Here is a 16,459-nt window from a genome sequence, read left to right on the forward strand (position 1 = left end):
GACAGAGACCAGGACAGAGACCAGGACAGGCCATCTGTTTTATGGACGCTCCGTTTGAATCTGCAGATGATTTAAATTGCAGATGTGTGTGTCTGGCGCTGTCGGGCCCTTTCATCCACGCACTGCGCCCACGTGACCGCATCACACGCTGCACTTTGATTAGGAAACTGTGTCAGTACAAAACGCTTCCGTCGTTGTTTACCGCTTGGTTTTTTAAAGCGGCAGACGAAACAAAAAACTGAGAACGCTGTGTTCGGTGGTGGTGACAGCTATAGGGTAGAGATGTCCTCTGACGTGTGTGTGTGTGTGTGTGTGTGTGTGTGGGGGGGGGGGGGGGGGGGGGGCATCCGTCTGCCACCTGTGTGTGTGTGTGTGTGTGTGTGCCGTATTGTTTTCAGTGAGCTGTCAGTGAGCTGATGTGGAGTTACAACGACAGCCCGGTGTATCTGAACCCCCACTCTGCACCTGTCTGTTTATGCATGCGTCTGTGTGTGTCTATGTGAGTGTGTATTCATTCACCTGTGTGTGTGTGTGTGCATGTTTCTGTGTGAGAGTGTGTGTGTGTATGTGTATTCATTCACTGTGTATGTGCGTGTGTACATGTGTACGTGTGTGTGTGTGTGTGTGTGTGTGTGTGTGCGTATTCATTTATATGTGTGAGTGCGTGTGTGTCCGTGTATCCATTCACCTGTGTTTGTGTGTATTCATTTATATCTGAGTGTGTGTGTGTGTGTGTGTTCATTCACCTGTAGTGACAGGTGGCTATTGGCTATTGGCCGCAGATGTGGATTTCCACCTTAAGCCCTTAAGCCCCGTTCAGATAGAGAGCAGAGTTACGCTTCACATGAATTAAAACTATGATGTATTATTATTAATCCCTGAAGTGGGCGAATGAGTTAAAGCAGCAAAGTATAGAAACAGAGAAACAATGCAACAGCTTAACGAAGGGATGAGGGGCTGAACGCGGAGAGGAGACAGATGAACATCTTCTCCAGCGGCCTTCTGTCTGCTCTGTGTCTGATCCAGTCCTCTGAGCTTCAGAGTCGAGGGTGAACTGTTTGACCCTGATGGGCCATTTCTATTTTACTGACTATAAACCACAGATTAACAAATCTCTATGAATGAGCTGTTGGCTGGTAGCAGTGATAATGTGATAATGTTATCATCATCACATTGTGATAATGATAATAAAATCAAATAAGAATAGATAAATAGATAATTATTATATTATATATTATATTAATAATCGTAATATTTAATTGGAACAAATGCTTTTATCCGAAGAGGCTCACAATAAATCCACAAAGAGTACATACAATTCACCCAACAACTCCGTTCTCCAAAAGAGTGCGACGTCCGATCACCCCAGGGTGCTGACGGCCTCTCTCTCTCTCTCTCTCTCTCTCTCTCTCTCTCTCTCTCTCTCTCTCTCTCTCTCTCTCTCTCTCTCTCTCTCTCTCTCTCTCTCCCCCCCCCCCCCCCCCAGGTAACGAGCCGTCCCCGTTGGGCTCGGTGGAGAGCTACACGCCGGGGAAGCGGCGCTGGGAGTACCTGGCGCCCATGCCCACGGCCCGCTGCTCCTCCGCCGCCGTGCAGACTCCCAGCATGCTCCTGGTCATCGGGGGCGTGGCCCAGGGCCCCAGCGACGCCGTGGAGGCCCTCTGCCTCCCGGAGAACGTCTGACCACGCCCACCGTCGCCCGCTCGGCGAGGGGGGGGGGGGGCGGGGGGGGCGGCGGCGCCGGAGAGCAAGAACGGAGAGCCGGAACCCTCCAGGAAAGCTGTTCCTTGACTACGGTGGGGGCTGCCGATTGGCTCGTTGAGACGGTGGACGCAAAGCATTGTGGGGGACTTTCACTTTCTCTTTCTGGGCTCCACCTCCTCCGTACTGTCTGCGTGCTGATTGGCTCATCTGGGCTGGTGGATGCAAAGCATTGTGGGGGACTTTCGCTTTCTCTCTCTGGGCGTGGTCTCCACCACCTCTGTACTGTCTGCGTGCTGATTGGCTCGTCGGGACGGTGGACGCAAAGCATTGTGGGGGACTTTCACTTTCTCTTTCTGGGCTCCACCTCCTCCGTGCTGTCTGCGTGCTGATTGGCTCGTCGGGACGGTGGACGCAAAGCATTGTGGGGGACTTTCACTTTCTCTTTCTGGGCTCCACCTCCTCTGTACTGTCTGCGTGCTGATTGGCTCGTTGAGACGGTGGACGCAAAGCATTGTGGGGGACTTTGACTTTCTCTTTCAGGGCGTGGTCTCCACCACCTCCTCCGTACTGTCTGCGTGCTGCACCGCAGCCCGCCCCCGGGGCTCGTGCCCAGAGGTGAACCCAGGGGGTGTTGAGGTGGTCGTCTGTACACACACAGACCTGCTCCCTGGTGGACCCACGGCGCCGACCGTCTGACCGGGACCGCTTTGAACCGCCGGCTGCACTTTGCTGTTTTGAAGCCGAACATGAGTCACAGCGGGCTGGACGCCCGAGGAGCAGAGGAGAGAGAGAGGGCTGGACGCCCGGGGAGGAGAGGAGAGAGAGAGGGCTGGACGCCCAGGGAGCAGAGGGAGAGCCAGGGCCCGACGAAAAGACAGAAAACGGACTGCTAACACACTCTGGGGAAATCAGAGGAGACAACTAACACACACACACACACACACACACACACACACACACACACACACACACACCCGAGGACACACACACACGAGAGAACACACAAGAACACACACACACACACACACATACACCCGAGGACACACACACACACACACATGAGAACACACAAGAACACACACACGAAAACACACACACACACACACACACACACACACACACACACACACACACACACGGATGCACATGAGAACACACACACACACACACACGCCCGAGGACACACACACACACACACACATGAGAACACACAAGAACACACACACACACCAGAACACTCACACACACATGAGAACACACACACACACAAGAACACACACACACACACACACACACACACAAGAACACACACACACGAGAACACACACTCCCCACCCGAGGACACACACACACACACACATGCAGCGTCTGCAGTGTCAACATGCCTTTTGAACAGTCATAGTTTTTTCAAAATAAAAGCAGGGTACTTCTTGGACACTTAAAGGAACACAGGGCCATATCTGTTTGCCGCTCTGGGTGGACCTCAGAGTCTTTTCTAAGCCCCTCCTCTCGTGCGCGGGGCTGTGTGACGGTGTGTTGTCGTTGTTGTGTGTTCCTTTTGGCCCCGCTGCTGTTGTTGTGTGTCACATTGTGAGGGTGTGTGGTTCATTCCGGTGATCGCGTGGCCTGAGGCGGCAGAAGATAGGACAGAAGATAGGCAGGAGCTTACTGCACCACCTCCACCATGTCTCCACCTCCATCCCTCCATCCCTCACCACGTCATCATCCTGTGAGTCTCAAATCTGTTTTTATCACCATGGAGACGTGAGCTTCAGTTATACAGTGGGAGAGTGGACGGTGCCCTTCTCATCGCCCCCGTTGGCCAATACCATCCACCTCCCCGACAGCCAATCAAAACTGTGGTCATCTGGTCACCTGGTCACCAGATAGCTCAGATAAGCACATCAGCGCCGGGTCCAGGGGACTGAAACGCGTTTGCGGCGTTGCATTTAAGAGGTAAAGGGGAAAGGTCTGGTCTCTTAACAAAGCCGCCTATAGTTTTCATGCTCCCCAGAGCCGATGAGCCATGGCTGTACCATGGCCATACCATGGCTGTACCATGGCCGTACCATGGCTGTACCATGGCCGTACCATGGCTGTACCATGGCCGTACCATGGCTGTACCATGGCCGTACCATGGCCGTACCATGGCTGTACCATGGCCGTACCATGGCCGTACCATGGCTGTACCATGTACCCTTTACCTCCGACCAAAATCCAAAGTCATGGCGTATTTGTTTTAATACTTTCAGCCGTGCAGCGGAAGCAGCAGGGAGGAAAGTAGGGACACAAAATGTTGTTTGTTCTAAGTCAAAAAGTACTTTATTATCTCCTCTCTCTCTCTCTCTGTTATTTCGGCGCAACACAAAGAAAGGACTCATTATCTGGGGTTGTACCAGCTCGGTTCTCAGCAATCTTTTCCCCCCCAAAGTCGTCCTCTTTGTCGGAATCTATTCCGACGGATTCCAGGCGTCATCCTCGTTCCCGCCCGTCCGGCCGGCCGCGTGCGTCCGACGTTGACGTGAGCTAAGTTACAAAAAAATGCTAGTCACCGTCGTCACTTTTTTTGTTATTCATCCTGAATTTCAAAGCTGTCTCGGGACACACTTTAATGACGCCTCAAAAATAAACCCACCAGCGCTCCTCAGCGTTTAGTGTAAACCCGCCGGTGCAGGCCTTTTGACACGTCGGGAGCCAATTATCCCACCCCCTCGCCGCGCGGCCCAATCAGTCCGGTGAGCAGCGAGCAGCGAGCAGCGCTAGTTAGTTATAGCTTCCCCTCTCCGACGGACGACGGACGGTGTGTGTGTGTGTGCGGCGTGGCCTGGTTGCCACGGCGCCAGACAGACGGGACTGGGAGTCCAGCGGGACTCCGGGGAGCCGACCTCGTCCAGGGAGTGCGTGCTGCAGAACTAATGGGTTTATTCACGGGCCTCGTGACGGGTAACACTGTACCGGCTGCATGCAGCAGAGAGACCTGGGCAGAACGGGGGACTGAGGGACCGTCATACCAGTGTTTGCATAATACCACTAGTATGACGCTCCCTTAGTACGTTTACATTTACATTGAGGGCGTTTGGCAGACGCTTTTATCCACAGCGACTTACAATAAGTACATTTGTCTGAAGACAGAGAAAGGAAACGATATATCGCCGTTGGTACAGTAAGGATGTTCATAGAACCTAGTGTCAAGCTCTCCCCGTACACACTAACCATCACTAGGTTAACCCATTCCCCGTACACACTAACCATCACCAGGTTAACCCATTCCCCGTACACACTAACCATCACTAGGTTAACCCGTTCCCCGTATACACTAACTATCACTAGGTTAACCCGTTCCCCGTATACACTAACTATCACTAGGTTAACCCATTCCCCGTATACACTAACCATCACTAGGTTAACCCGTTTCCCGTATACACTAACCATCACTAGGTTAACCCGTTCCCCGTATACACTAACCATCACTAGGTTAACCCGTTCCCCGTATACACTAACCATCACTAGGTTAACCCATTCCCCGTATACACTAACCATCACCAGGTTAACCCATTCCGCGTAGACACTAACCATCACTAGGTTAACCCATTCCCCGTACACACCAGAGGTAGACAGGGTAAGATGCTACACGATGCTTAATACTGTTTTGAGGTTCAAGGACGTACAACGTTCAATAAGTGCGTACAGTATTCCGCTCTCGTTCCATCCCGATGGATTTCAAACAGGTTTCGTTTCCTTTTTCTCCTCATGCACTTCAGCCGTCGATTCAGCGGGAGATTGAATGTGTGACAAAGGGTGCGTGAAAGAGAAAGAGCGATACGGATAATGGCTAAAGTACGAGAGGGGAGATAGATATAACCGATCGGAGCCCTGACAACAAAACAGCACTCTCAGAACGCTGAGAAGGCCTTTCTCTAGTTCCACCTGTCCCTCACACGCACAACGGAAGACACACACACACACACACACACACACGGTGGAAGACAGCAAGCTAATCCTTCTGCTCCTCTTTGTTAGCCACCACTGCGAGGTTGAAACAACTTGGTGTGTGTGTGTGTGTGTGTTTGTATGTGCGTGTGTGCGTGTGCACGGACCAGTGTTGTTGTGTGTGTCTGCTTGTCACATCCTAATACAATTCCTGTCATTTTGAGAAGGCCGGTTCCAAATTAAACTGGACAACTCCGACAAATGGAGAAAAAAATGTCACCGGAATCGTACAAAGCGAGTTGTGTGTCCTCGACAGACGAGGAGGAGAAGGCGGGAAAGGGCACCTCTCCGACGAGGGGTTTACAGGTCTGACAGGACGTTCATGTCTCAGGGGGTTGTCATGGATTTGCCAGGATGCCTAGGTTCTGTGCGTGTGTGTGTGTGTGTGTGTGTGTGTGTGTGGCTGGCCTCATCTACATCTGCATCATCTGTCTGTTTCCGACCCTATGGATCCCTTAAGGAGAGAGAGGAGCCACAGTGTACCTCGGTTCGGTAATTCATCGTCTGTCTCTCTGACTCAGCTGTACGACTGAATGACTCAGCGCTCCGACTCAGACCAGAGTTTGTACAGTTTTCCATGTAAAAAAAAGTTACCAAAAGGATGATCTTTACACCTTCTTATCTCTAAGATATCTCTTTACATCCCATTCAAATGCTCACATTATTGTAAGAGCCAATACCTGATGATGGGATTGAGTAAATTCACACTGACTACAAATGAATTGTGTTGTTTTAAGAAAGTAATCAAGCCTAATATTGATTTGTATTGGGTGACAAGTTACCTTGTAATCCATTACCTCACAGGCCTTCTGATTGGTGGACTATTTTCCCGCTCTTTCAGACTCTTTTCCCGCTCTTTTCCTCGCTAAGACGCTAACAGACTCAGGTACTAACCGGTACGGGAGTACAAAGAAATACCTTTTAATGGCTACCAGAGCTCATAATTCAAATTGATCAAAGAGGTCAGAGGCTTGTGTCAGAGCTGTGTTATTTTTGGACCATGAATAGCCTCTCCTTTTGTGTTTTGTGTTTGCGGGGACGGAACTCTGTGGAACACTGTTTCCCAGGCAACGAGGAACCACGGCAACGCCCCCCAGGTAGCAACCACCCACAGGTAGCATAGATGTTAAAAGAACGTTTAATTAGCATAGCCTAACTTCATGTGTTTTTTTTGTTTTTTTAATACATACAGCTTCAAAAATGCTAGTTTGGGGACATTGTAGTAGAAGACATTGGTGAATAACTACATATTATTTTGTGTTGGCCCTCCAGTTTATAGTATTGTTTAGCTGTGCGTGCGTGTTTCTAAGTGAAATGCTAGATAACATGTTACATGTGGTGACTTCTAGAGTGTTCTACGGTTTATTTGTTTCATTCTTATTGTGTTGTACTATTTTCATGTTTTGTGTTGGACACTTTTGACAGATTTGTGCAGACATTTTTGGGAAAAAATGACTCTCAATGTGTTAAAGAGTTAGATAAGTTCACTGTTGTGCACTGGTTCTTTCGTAAGAACGAGGTCTAAGGCAATGTGTTGTTTTATAACTGGGTTGGTGTTATGATGTGCTCTTCAGCTCGGTGGATCAACGTTCAAATGTTGTGTCGGTACTTATGGTGACGCTGAATTTGATGTACGTGACGAGATGTGATGGTTTAGGGGAAATGGATGTGTGTGTGTGTGTGTGTGTGTGTGGAGGGAGTAATCTTAAAGATCTAAGCGTAAAATATTTCTTTAAATATATATTTATACTAGTGTGACTACACTACTAAGCTAATTCCGTCAGGGGCCCTTGTACTACTTTATACAAGCAGAGAACCACATGAGCACTTCACATACTGTCATTTAATACCACATTATAGGGACACCAATCAATAATGATTACCAGTATCTACTTACATCAAATGACCATGACCATACAAAGATTCATACAAAGATTCTCCTCTCATGAATTTTTCGGGGTGAGAATATTTAAGCAACATCCTGTAAGGAAAACCAACTCTAACCCAAAGTTCTTTCAGTGTCGTTTATAATAACCCTTCTTTTTCCCCACTGTGTTGGACTGTGTTTGGTATGGTACTAGTGGTGTACAGAAGAGGTCATTCAAGATGACGCGTTATCCGCCCGAAACAAACGTTTACTAAACTCATAAACTGCTGTTTTTACGCAACTCACTTTTCCTGTGTGAACTCTGTTTTTGCGCTGCGCTTTTTTGCGACGGCTGCAAACCCGACTAGAGTGTGGGGGTCGGTGGGTTCTGACGGGGGGTGTCCACCTCTACCGGTCGGCCCACGGGCCGGTGAGCCTGCTCGGAACTCGTTGTTACAGACAGACAGTCTGTGGTCGTCTCTCCAGTTCAGTAGTTCAGTGCCTATAGTAAGTGTGAGGTTGTGCCTCAACTATGAACTCTGTCCCACAATAAACTATTTTGACTTGCTGTCAGGGCGCGTGTGTCTCTTGTGTTTCCTTTTGACTGAGAAGGACGCGTGCGAGAGGTGAACCGCAGAGGTGAACCGCAGAGGTGAACCACCCTCGCTGTCTAAACGTCCCGATGCTCTCCTCTGTCTCCATGGTTTCCCGTGTCCCGTTATGCACAAAGCCTGAGAAGCAGCTTAAAGTGGCTGCCGAAGGGGCTCTGAAACAAGGCTGCGTTGGTGAATCCTGAACAGGGAATGCAATGGAGATTTGTCACACAGCCAAGCAGCCATTCTCCATGTGACTGTGATTGATTGATTGGCCCAGTGTCGTCAACGCGTCAACAACTCTGTCTTCAATGACTCTGAAGCAGCTGTCAGACCACCTGCTGTTGTAGTAGAACAACTACAGATGTTCCGATACCATTTTTTTCCTTTTCCGATACCGATTCCCGATTCCTGAACTTGAGTATCGGCTTGGTAGCTTAAATGCACGTAGGTCGGAGATGACGGATTTCCCATTCCGACTTTCCAGCTCTGACCATTAAGGAACGCAGTACAAAACCGCACTGTGTCTGTGATGTTCTTTGCACGTGTACTAAATGAGCTCATCATGTGATGCTACCGGATCGGCGCATAGACTTGCGTACTCGCCGATACCCGATACTTCATTTTAGGCAGTATCGGAGGAATCTCTGATACTGGTATCGGTATCGGAACAACTCCATACAGCCCGGCTCATAATGTATGTCGTTTATAGAGGATGTGTCCATGACAACCCAGCCTCTTTCTGCACAGACGGAAAACAGCTGTTGACCCACTGAGAGGCTGTCCATCACGGCTCGCTGCGGGTTTAACTCAATGAACCGAAGGTACTGATTGGTCCGTGGAGGCCTGTCGGGGGTGGGGGACTCCGGACGGTCTCATGAGACAACAGTCCCGGGCCCGGCTCCCTCAGATGAGAGCAGGCCAGGTGGACATTTGGAGATTTATCCCAATTACACACAGTCTCAGCTCACTCAGTCTGGTGAAAGCTGTACACTCGAGACCAACAGAAGTCTCCTTATCTCTCTGTAAAGCCTGGAGTCCCCTGGGGAGGAGATAAGAGGGGACGGGGAAAGGAGAGGAACAGAGGAACAGAGCGAGAGAGAGATAATACTCTAATTTAGCAGAGGCTTTAACCCAAGTGACTTTCAGTCAATTCAGAAATATGTCCTTAAGGAGCATATAAGGGTTAGACAGTACAGAGACAGGTCGTTAAGGAGCAGGTAGGGGTTAGACAGTACAGAGACGGGTCCTTAAGGAGCAGGTAGGGGTTAGACAGTACAGAGACAGGTCATTAAGGAGCAGGTAGGGGTTAGACAGTACAGAGACAGGTCATTAAGGAGCAGGTAGGGGTTAGACAGTACAGAGACAGGTCATTAAGGAGCAGGTAGGGGTTAGACAGTACAGAGACAGGTCATTAAGGAGCAGGTAGGGGTTAGACAGTACAGAGACAGGTCGTTAAGGAGCAGGTAGGGGTTAGACAGTACAGAGACAGGTCGTTAAGGAGCAGGTAGGGGTTAGACAGTACAGAGACAGGTTGTTAAGGAGCAGGTAGGGGTTAGACAGTACAGAGACAGGTCATTAAGGAGCAGGTAGGGGTTAGACAGTACAGAGACAGGTCATTAAGGAGCAGGTAGGGGTTAGATAGTACAGAGACAGGTCATTAAGGAGCAGGTAGGGGTTAGACAGTACAGAGACAGGTCATTAAGGAGCAGGTAGGGGTTAGACGGTACAGAGACAGGTCATTAAGGAGCAGGTAGGGGTTAGACAGTACAGAGACAGGTCATTAAGGAGCAGGTAGGGGTTAGACAGTACAGGGACAGGTCATTAAGGAGCAGGTAGGGGTTAGACAGTACAGAGACAGGTCATTAAGGAGCAGGTAGGGGTTAGACAGTACAGAGACAGGTCATTAAGGAGCAGGTAGGGGTTAGACAGTACAGAGACAGGTCATTAAGCAGCAGGTAGGGGTTAGACAGTACAGAGACGGGTCATTAAGGAGCAGGTAGGGGGTAGACAGTACAGAGACAGGTCATTAAGCAGCAGGTAGGGGTTAGACAGTACAGAGACAGGTCATTAAGGAGCAGGTAGGGGTTAGACAGTACAGAGACAGGTCATTAAGGAGCAGGTAGGGGTTAGACAGTACAGAGACAGGTCACTAAGGAGCAGGTAGGGGTTAGACAGTACAGAGACAGGTCGTTAAGGAGCAGGTAGGGGTTAGACAATACAGAGACAGGTCATTAAGGAGCAGGTAGGGGTTAGACAGTACAGAGACAGGTCATTAAGGAGCAGGTAGGGGTTAGACAGTACAGAGACAGGTCATTAAGGAGCAGGTAGGGGTTAGACAGTACAGAGACAGGTCATTAAGGAGCAGGTAGGGGTTAGACAGTACAGAGACAGGTCATTAAGGAGCAGGTAGGGGTTAGACAGTACAGGGACAGGTCATTAAGGAGGCTTCAGGCTGCCTTGCTCAAGGATGCCTACGGGTAGATTGCCCTGTAAATCACACCCAGTCCTTCTTGGCTGGGATAGAACATCCTAGTTGTCTATCTCATGAGGTGCGGAGGGGGAGACCTGAGGGGAGCCGGTCGCTATCTCCGTCCTACTGGAGGCCTGGTCACACCTGGGCCAGCTCCCGGGAGGCTGGTCTCCAGTGTGGGGGGGGGGGGACCGCCACAGGGGGTGTGAGTGCAGAGATATGGGCTCTCAGGGGTGGGGGGTGCACTGTGAGGGGTCCACAGTTAATTAATTTGGCTACAACAGCCCCTGGCGTTGTGTCCCGCTGAGAGATGGCGAGCGCAGAGCGAGAATACGCAGCAGAGCAATGATTTCTGTCTCCCTGCAGACGAGCGGTTGGATCTCTTTGTTAGGGAGTGAAAGGCTGGCTACAGGTTATATCCGGTGACATTTCGATTTTTTTTCCGCAGCTCATGTTTCTTTCTCATTGTGTGTGTGTGTGAGTTTTCTCCGGTTTTCTTTTCTGCCAATTATAAAGTTTTCGTGTTCGATTCTTGCTCTGATTATTCCCACCGTGTGTGCTGCTGGGTCTTTCTGTGTAGAACGAGGTTTTAAAGTTTTGTTTTGGTTTCATGTTTTTATTTTCTGTTAATTATTATTTCAGTTTTCACCGTGAAACATTCAGACAGATTCAAAGAGCTAATTAATGCGGCCTTCACACACAGTGCAGTGGCCAATTTTTATTACATTTCGAGACCTTATTAGCGTATATTCGCAGTACACCTTGGTTGGTATTCTTATAATTCATCCTGCCAAACGCTTTAGCTTTTTCCCTGCCAAGTACTATTTAGTACTTTGAGTGTCAAACACACACCAAGAGCCAAACTTTGTTTTCTGAACATCTCTGCTCTGTTGTCTAACATGCTCCGAATTTAAATTGGCTTAACGGAACTGTTAACGGAGGGAATCCAGCGTGAGAGAGAGCGATGAGTTCCGTGGACACACTATGACCTTAGACCCGCGGCGCGACGCTAGAGCGACGCTAGAGCGACGCTAGAGCGACGCTACGCTACATTGAATTCATACAATGTAACAATGTAATTTACATTACGTGTTACATTAGCCAGGACATTAGACAGGGAAATTGTTTGGCAAATGTGTTGCAGGATTGCGGTGGTGGCGTCTTGGGACGGGGACACACACACACACACACACACACACACACACACACACACACACACACACACACACACACACACACACACACACACACACACACGTCATCATGTTCGAACGTGCTGTGTACTGATGACATCATCAAGCAACGTTGGCATTGGTTTCCACAGTCCCCCCCTCCCACCCCTCCGCTGCCATATTTGGTCATTAGTCACATTATTCTAATTACATCATGTACAGCCTCAGAGTCACAACCAGGCCGTAAACCAATCACGCGAGGGGGGGGGTGAGTGAGTGAGTGAGTGCCACACAAGCGCTGGGGATTCTGGGAAACATTTAGATGGATGACTTGGTCAAACACAGTGGGCATAAAGACTGGGTTAGAGCCCGGGTTAAATAACCACTTATAATCCTTTGAGTCCTAGCGCAGCACTGGAAATGTTTGGCACGTATCAGGGAATTGGTTTTGACGGGTTTTCCATTTGTATTTATGCACCACAAATCAATTTCTCACACTAAAAAAACCCATTGTGTTTGTGCGCGCACACACACACACACACACACACACACCTACCTGTTGTTTCATCCAGCCCTGTATGTAGAAACGGGTTTTGTGTTTCTGATGTTTTTTTAACACCGCAGTAAACCAGGAATGGTAGGAAGAGGAGGGGAGGGAATGGAGAGGGGGGGGGGGGGGGAGAGATGAGGGGGGAGAGAGGAGAGGAGAGAGATGAGGGGGAGAGAGGAGAGGAGAGAGATGAGGGGGGAGAGAGAGGAGAGGGGAGAGATAAAAGAGGAGAGGTACAGGAAAAGGGGAGGAGAGAAAAGAGGATAGGATAGGATAAGGAGGAGAGAAGCAAAGTTAATTTCCATAATCAGCTGGCCTGCTCCCCTCCACCTCCTCGTGCAGGAGATGAGGAGGTGAACTGCTCTGCGTCCGCTTGGCTGATTCCTCCTCACACCTCCTCCCTTTCCACCCCCCCCCCTCCTTTCCTCATATTATTTTCCTCCTGACTTCTATCCTTTCCTCTAGCCTCCTCTCGTCTCCTTTCCTTTAGCCTCCTATCCTTTTATCTAGCCTCCTCTCCTCATCTCCTTTCCACTAGGCTCGTCTACTTTCCTCTAGCCTCCTCTCTGCCTCTCCTTTCCTCTAGCCTCCTCTCTCCCTCTCCTTTACTCTAGCCTCCTCTCCTTGTCTCCTTTCCTCTTCTCTTCTTCTCTGCCTTTGTATTCAAGCTTGAACAGAAAACCAGGTACAGATATCATATGTATTGTTTATACAAATAATGTAACATATATTTAACATCTTGAATAACATTTGGACTGGAAGGGAACGCCTCTTGTATGGATTATAAAATATAGACTTATCGTGTCGCCTGCTGTGTTCTTCTGCCCCCTAGTGGTGGCATCCGGCATCACCTTAAAACCCTGAACGGCGTTAGGTCTTGGAAGTCTTTCGGTGGCAGATGGTGATGTCAGGAGAAACAACTTAGCCCAGCACATCCGAAAAGTTCCACCTTTGGATGTGCTGTCCATACCGTCCATACCTTCCCCTGGCTCTGATTGTTCTGGACATTTTGTGTGTTTGACAGTTACGTTCAACGCAAGCGAATCACTGAACTGATCTTCAGTGAGAGGCTGAAACGTGAGCTTGGATCATGGTTTGGGGGTCAATGTGGCAGGCATGATGGGAGCACTGGGATGCTAAAGAGCCAGCGGACCCAAAACCCAAACTTCTTTCTTTTGTTTTAAACGTGGTCAATTGTCTTATATGATCATAAACATGGTCATCTATGCCTTTCATCACTGTAACTGCAGTGAGGACCCAATTTAGAGGAAATCCATCCATCCATCCTCCCCCAAAACATTGAAAGTTTCACTCTGGTGTGAACGCAGGTGGCGTTCTGTTCGTGACGTCACGTGACGTGTGTAGCTGCCTACCTTTAGTATAACGCTACGTTGTGTGTGGTGGATTTCATATACAACATGGCTTATTATAACAGTTACACAACGACGGCACTGAAAGGCATCATGAAGTTGGCTCGGGTCGTAAAACTCTTTCCTCAAACTCAAAGAACACATTTATTTAAATCACACGATGTTCAAATTCAATTTGAAACATTTAAGAATTGAATTAGAGAAGTTTGGTTTTTTTGGTCATTGTTTAGTAATTCATCAGAAAATTATTTGTCATTATGGGAAGACTCTCGTGTTTGGATCTGCCACAACGTTTCCAACGTGAGACGCGGCCAAACAAAGAGTTTTCCGTAGCGGCGTTTCCGCGGGTCACTTCAGGACCGTGCGGGACTTCAACTCCCTTCAGTCAGACGGCGGAGGAGCACACATATCCCATGATGCACCTGACGCACGCGTCGTGTCGTGACCTTCAGCTGCAGCCTCTCCTCAACGCCTCCTCGCTCTCCCGGAGCTTCACCTTCATCTGGGCGATCTTCTCGTCCATCGCCAGCGCTTCGAAATCACAGTGGCGGTAATTCTGCTGGGCGGTTCTGAGTCGGCCCTGGTGTGGCGGGACGTAGACACTGAGGCGCTGCTGGTCCCCAAACAGGAGGGCGGGGTCGCTGCTGCTGGTCGCTGCTGGGTGGGCCGCGGTGGGGGGACCGCTGGTCTCAGAGCGGACGCCCCCAGACTCTTCTTCTGGGACTGGGTGAGGAGGAGAAGGGTCTTCTGTGACTGGGTGAGGGGCAGAAAGGTCTTCTGTGACTGGGTGAGGGTCAGAAAGGTCTTCTGTGGCTGGGTGAGGAGGAGAAGAGTCTTCTGTGACTGGGTGAGGAGGAGAAGGTTCTTCTGTGGCTGGGTGAGGAGCAGAAGGTTCTTCTGTGACTGGGTGAGGAGGAGCAGAAAGGTCTTCTGTGACTGGGTGAGGAGCAGAAGGTTCTTCTGTGACTGGGTGAGGAGGAGAAGGTTCTTCTGTGACTGAATGAGGGGCAGAAAGGTCTTCTGTGACTGGGTGAGGAGGAGAAGGGTCTTCTGTGACTGGGTGAGGGGCAGCAGAAGGGTCTTCTGTGGCTGGGTGAGGGGCAGCAGAAGGGTCTTCTGTGACTGGGTGAGGGGCAGCAGAAGGTTCTTCTGTGACTGGGTGAGGGGCAGCAGAAGGGTCTTCTGGGTTCTGTAGTCCTCCAGGGTGTCTCGGCGGGCCTTCGGTCCAGTGAGGTTCTCCGGTGGACTGCTGAGGGAACGGGAGCAGAAGAGTGTTTAGATCTGCAGGTTCCAAGTAATAATTAAAAACAGTATTTTAAGTAAAAGTGGAGCATAAGCTCACCCAACTAATAAAACACAGGGAAGAAGTAATTATGTTTTTACCTGATTTATTTTACACCAAACTTATCATCTCTTCATCACCCCCCCCCGCCCCCCCGTTATAATGCAATGTCCCCAATTAATGTAATGTAATTGGCCCACGACTTTGTCCAAGATTTCAATTTTGGCCCACTGTATATCTGAGTTTGACACCCCTGGTATAGTGGGTTCAACAGGACTCAACTACGCTAAGCCAAGTTTCATGCGTGGGCCACATTCCAGCATATTTCTTGAATTTACCGTGGACCAATTAAAAACGGTTCACGGGCCGCACTTGGCCCGCGGGACGTAGTTTGGACACCCCTGCACTATAACCGTCACAGAGAGAGGTCTACCTTGAAGGCCTTCATGTGAAACGGACATCATTTCAATCTTATTAGTCCTCCCACACACTTTTTGTGACGGGGGACAAAGTGGACGGGGATAGCCTCTATGTCATAATTCAAAAATCAATGATTTTGGTCCGTCATTGATTGATTGACCGTTGATGGAGGTTACATTACCGCAGCAGGCGAGCTGTCCGGGACAGAGATGACCGGAGACGGAGCCTGGGGGGCTGGGCTGGGGGGTGCCACCACAGGGGGCTCGTCCTCGCCTCCTCTCCTCCGCTTGGGCCTCCTGATGGACAGGAAGACGTTTCCCTGGTAGACGATCACCGCGTCCTGGTGGAGCGGGGGCGCGGTCACCCGAGGTAACCTCCTGCGCGCCGGGGGGCCCGCCCTGGTGGGGTTGGAGATCAACCGTGCGCCGGGCAGGAAATCCCGGAGCACCTCGAGGGCGAAGCGGTTCGACGTCACGAAGGGAATTTCGACCGGACTACCGTGAGCGGCGGCTGCTTGTGTCCTCCGCATGGCCCGGAAGGGGACCCCCGCCGCCGCCGCGGCGGGGTCCGTGTCCCCCCCGGAGACCACCGCAGGGTGGCTCCTCTTCCGGACCAGCACCGGGGAGATCCAAGTCCCCTCCGGGGACGGAGTCGGGGCGCAGGAGGAGGAGGAGGCAGCGGCGTCGTTGGAGGGTCGGGGGACTCCCATCCGGTCCAGGAGCCGGTCCGGGATGGTCCAGAGGGGGATGCAGCCCACCTGGGCGTCTTTGGGGATGTAGATCTCCTCCCGACGGTCCGAGGTGTCCATGGGGGGTCACGAAGTCCACAAGGAGGAGAGGACTATCGTTAACGCGCAGGACCGGACGGTTAACGCGAGGCGGTCTTAAACTAATGAGGGTGAAGGTAAGGGGTTTACAACTAGTGAGTGAAAAGTTAAGGGGTCTTTAACTGGGAGAATGGTTCAGAACTTTCCGTCTTCTTTGTTGTCTTCCTTTGCTTCCTCTTTCTGTCTCACACCGACTCCCTCATGTTGTCACC

The 16,459-nt window shown here is 50.3% G+C and overlaps 1 protein-coding gene across 1 annotated transcript; it reads right to left on the reverse strand.

Annotated features, from left to right (window-relative positions):
• Window positions 1-13,115: 13,115 nt before the first annotated feature.
• LOC311374591 (uncharacterized protein) lies at window positions 13,116-16,434 on the reverse strand. The gene is made up of 2 exons (XM_084490402.1): window positions 15,603-16,434; window positions 13,116-14,965 (listed from the first exon to the last, which is right to left on the reverse strand). Exons 1-2 carry the CDS (start codon window positions 16,227-16,229, stop codon window positions 14,168-14,170), a joined length of 1,425 nt encoding a protein of 474 aa, XP_084346528.1. The 5' UTR covers window positions 16,230-16,434; the 3' UTR covers window positions 13,116-14,167.
• Window positions 16,435-16,459: the final 25 nt, after the last annotated feature.

The sequence above is a fragment of the Micromesistius poutassou genome (genome assembly GCF_964030765.1).
Source record: "Micromesistius poutassou genome assembly, contig: SCAFFOLD_5166, whole genome shotgun sequence".
In the NCBI taxonomy this organism is placed as follows: domain Eukaryota; kingdom Metazoa; phylum Chordata; class Actinopteri; order Gadiformes; family Gadidae; genus Micromesistius; species Micromesistius poutassou.

Excerpts from the sequence above, each read along its gene's own strand:
- LOC311374591 (XM_084490402.1), bottom strand. The coding sequence starts at position 16,229 with ATGGACACCTCGGACCGTCGGGAGGAGATCTACATCCCCAAAGACGCC. Across the intron at positions 14,966-15,602 it reads CGGACAGCTCGCCTGCTGCG|TCCACCGGAGAACCTCACTG; the intron begins GTAATGTAACCT and ends TTCCCTCAGCAG.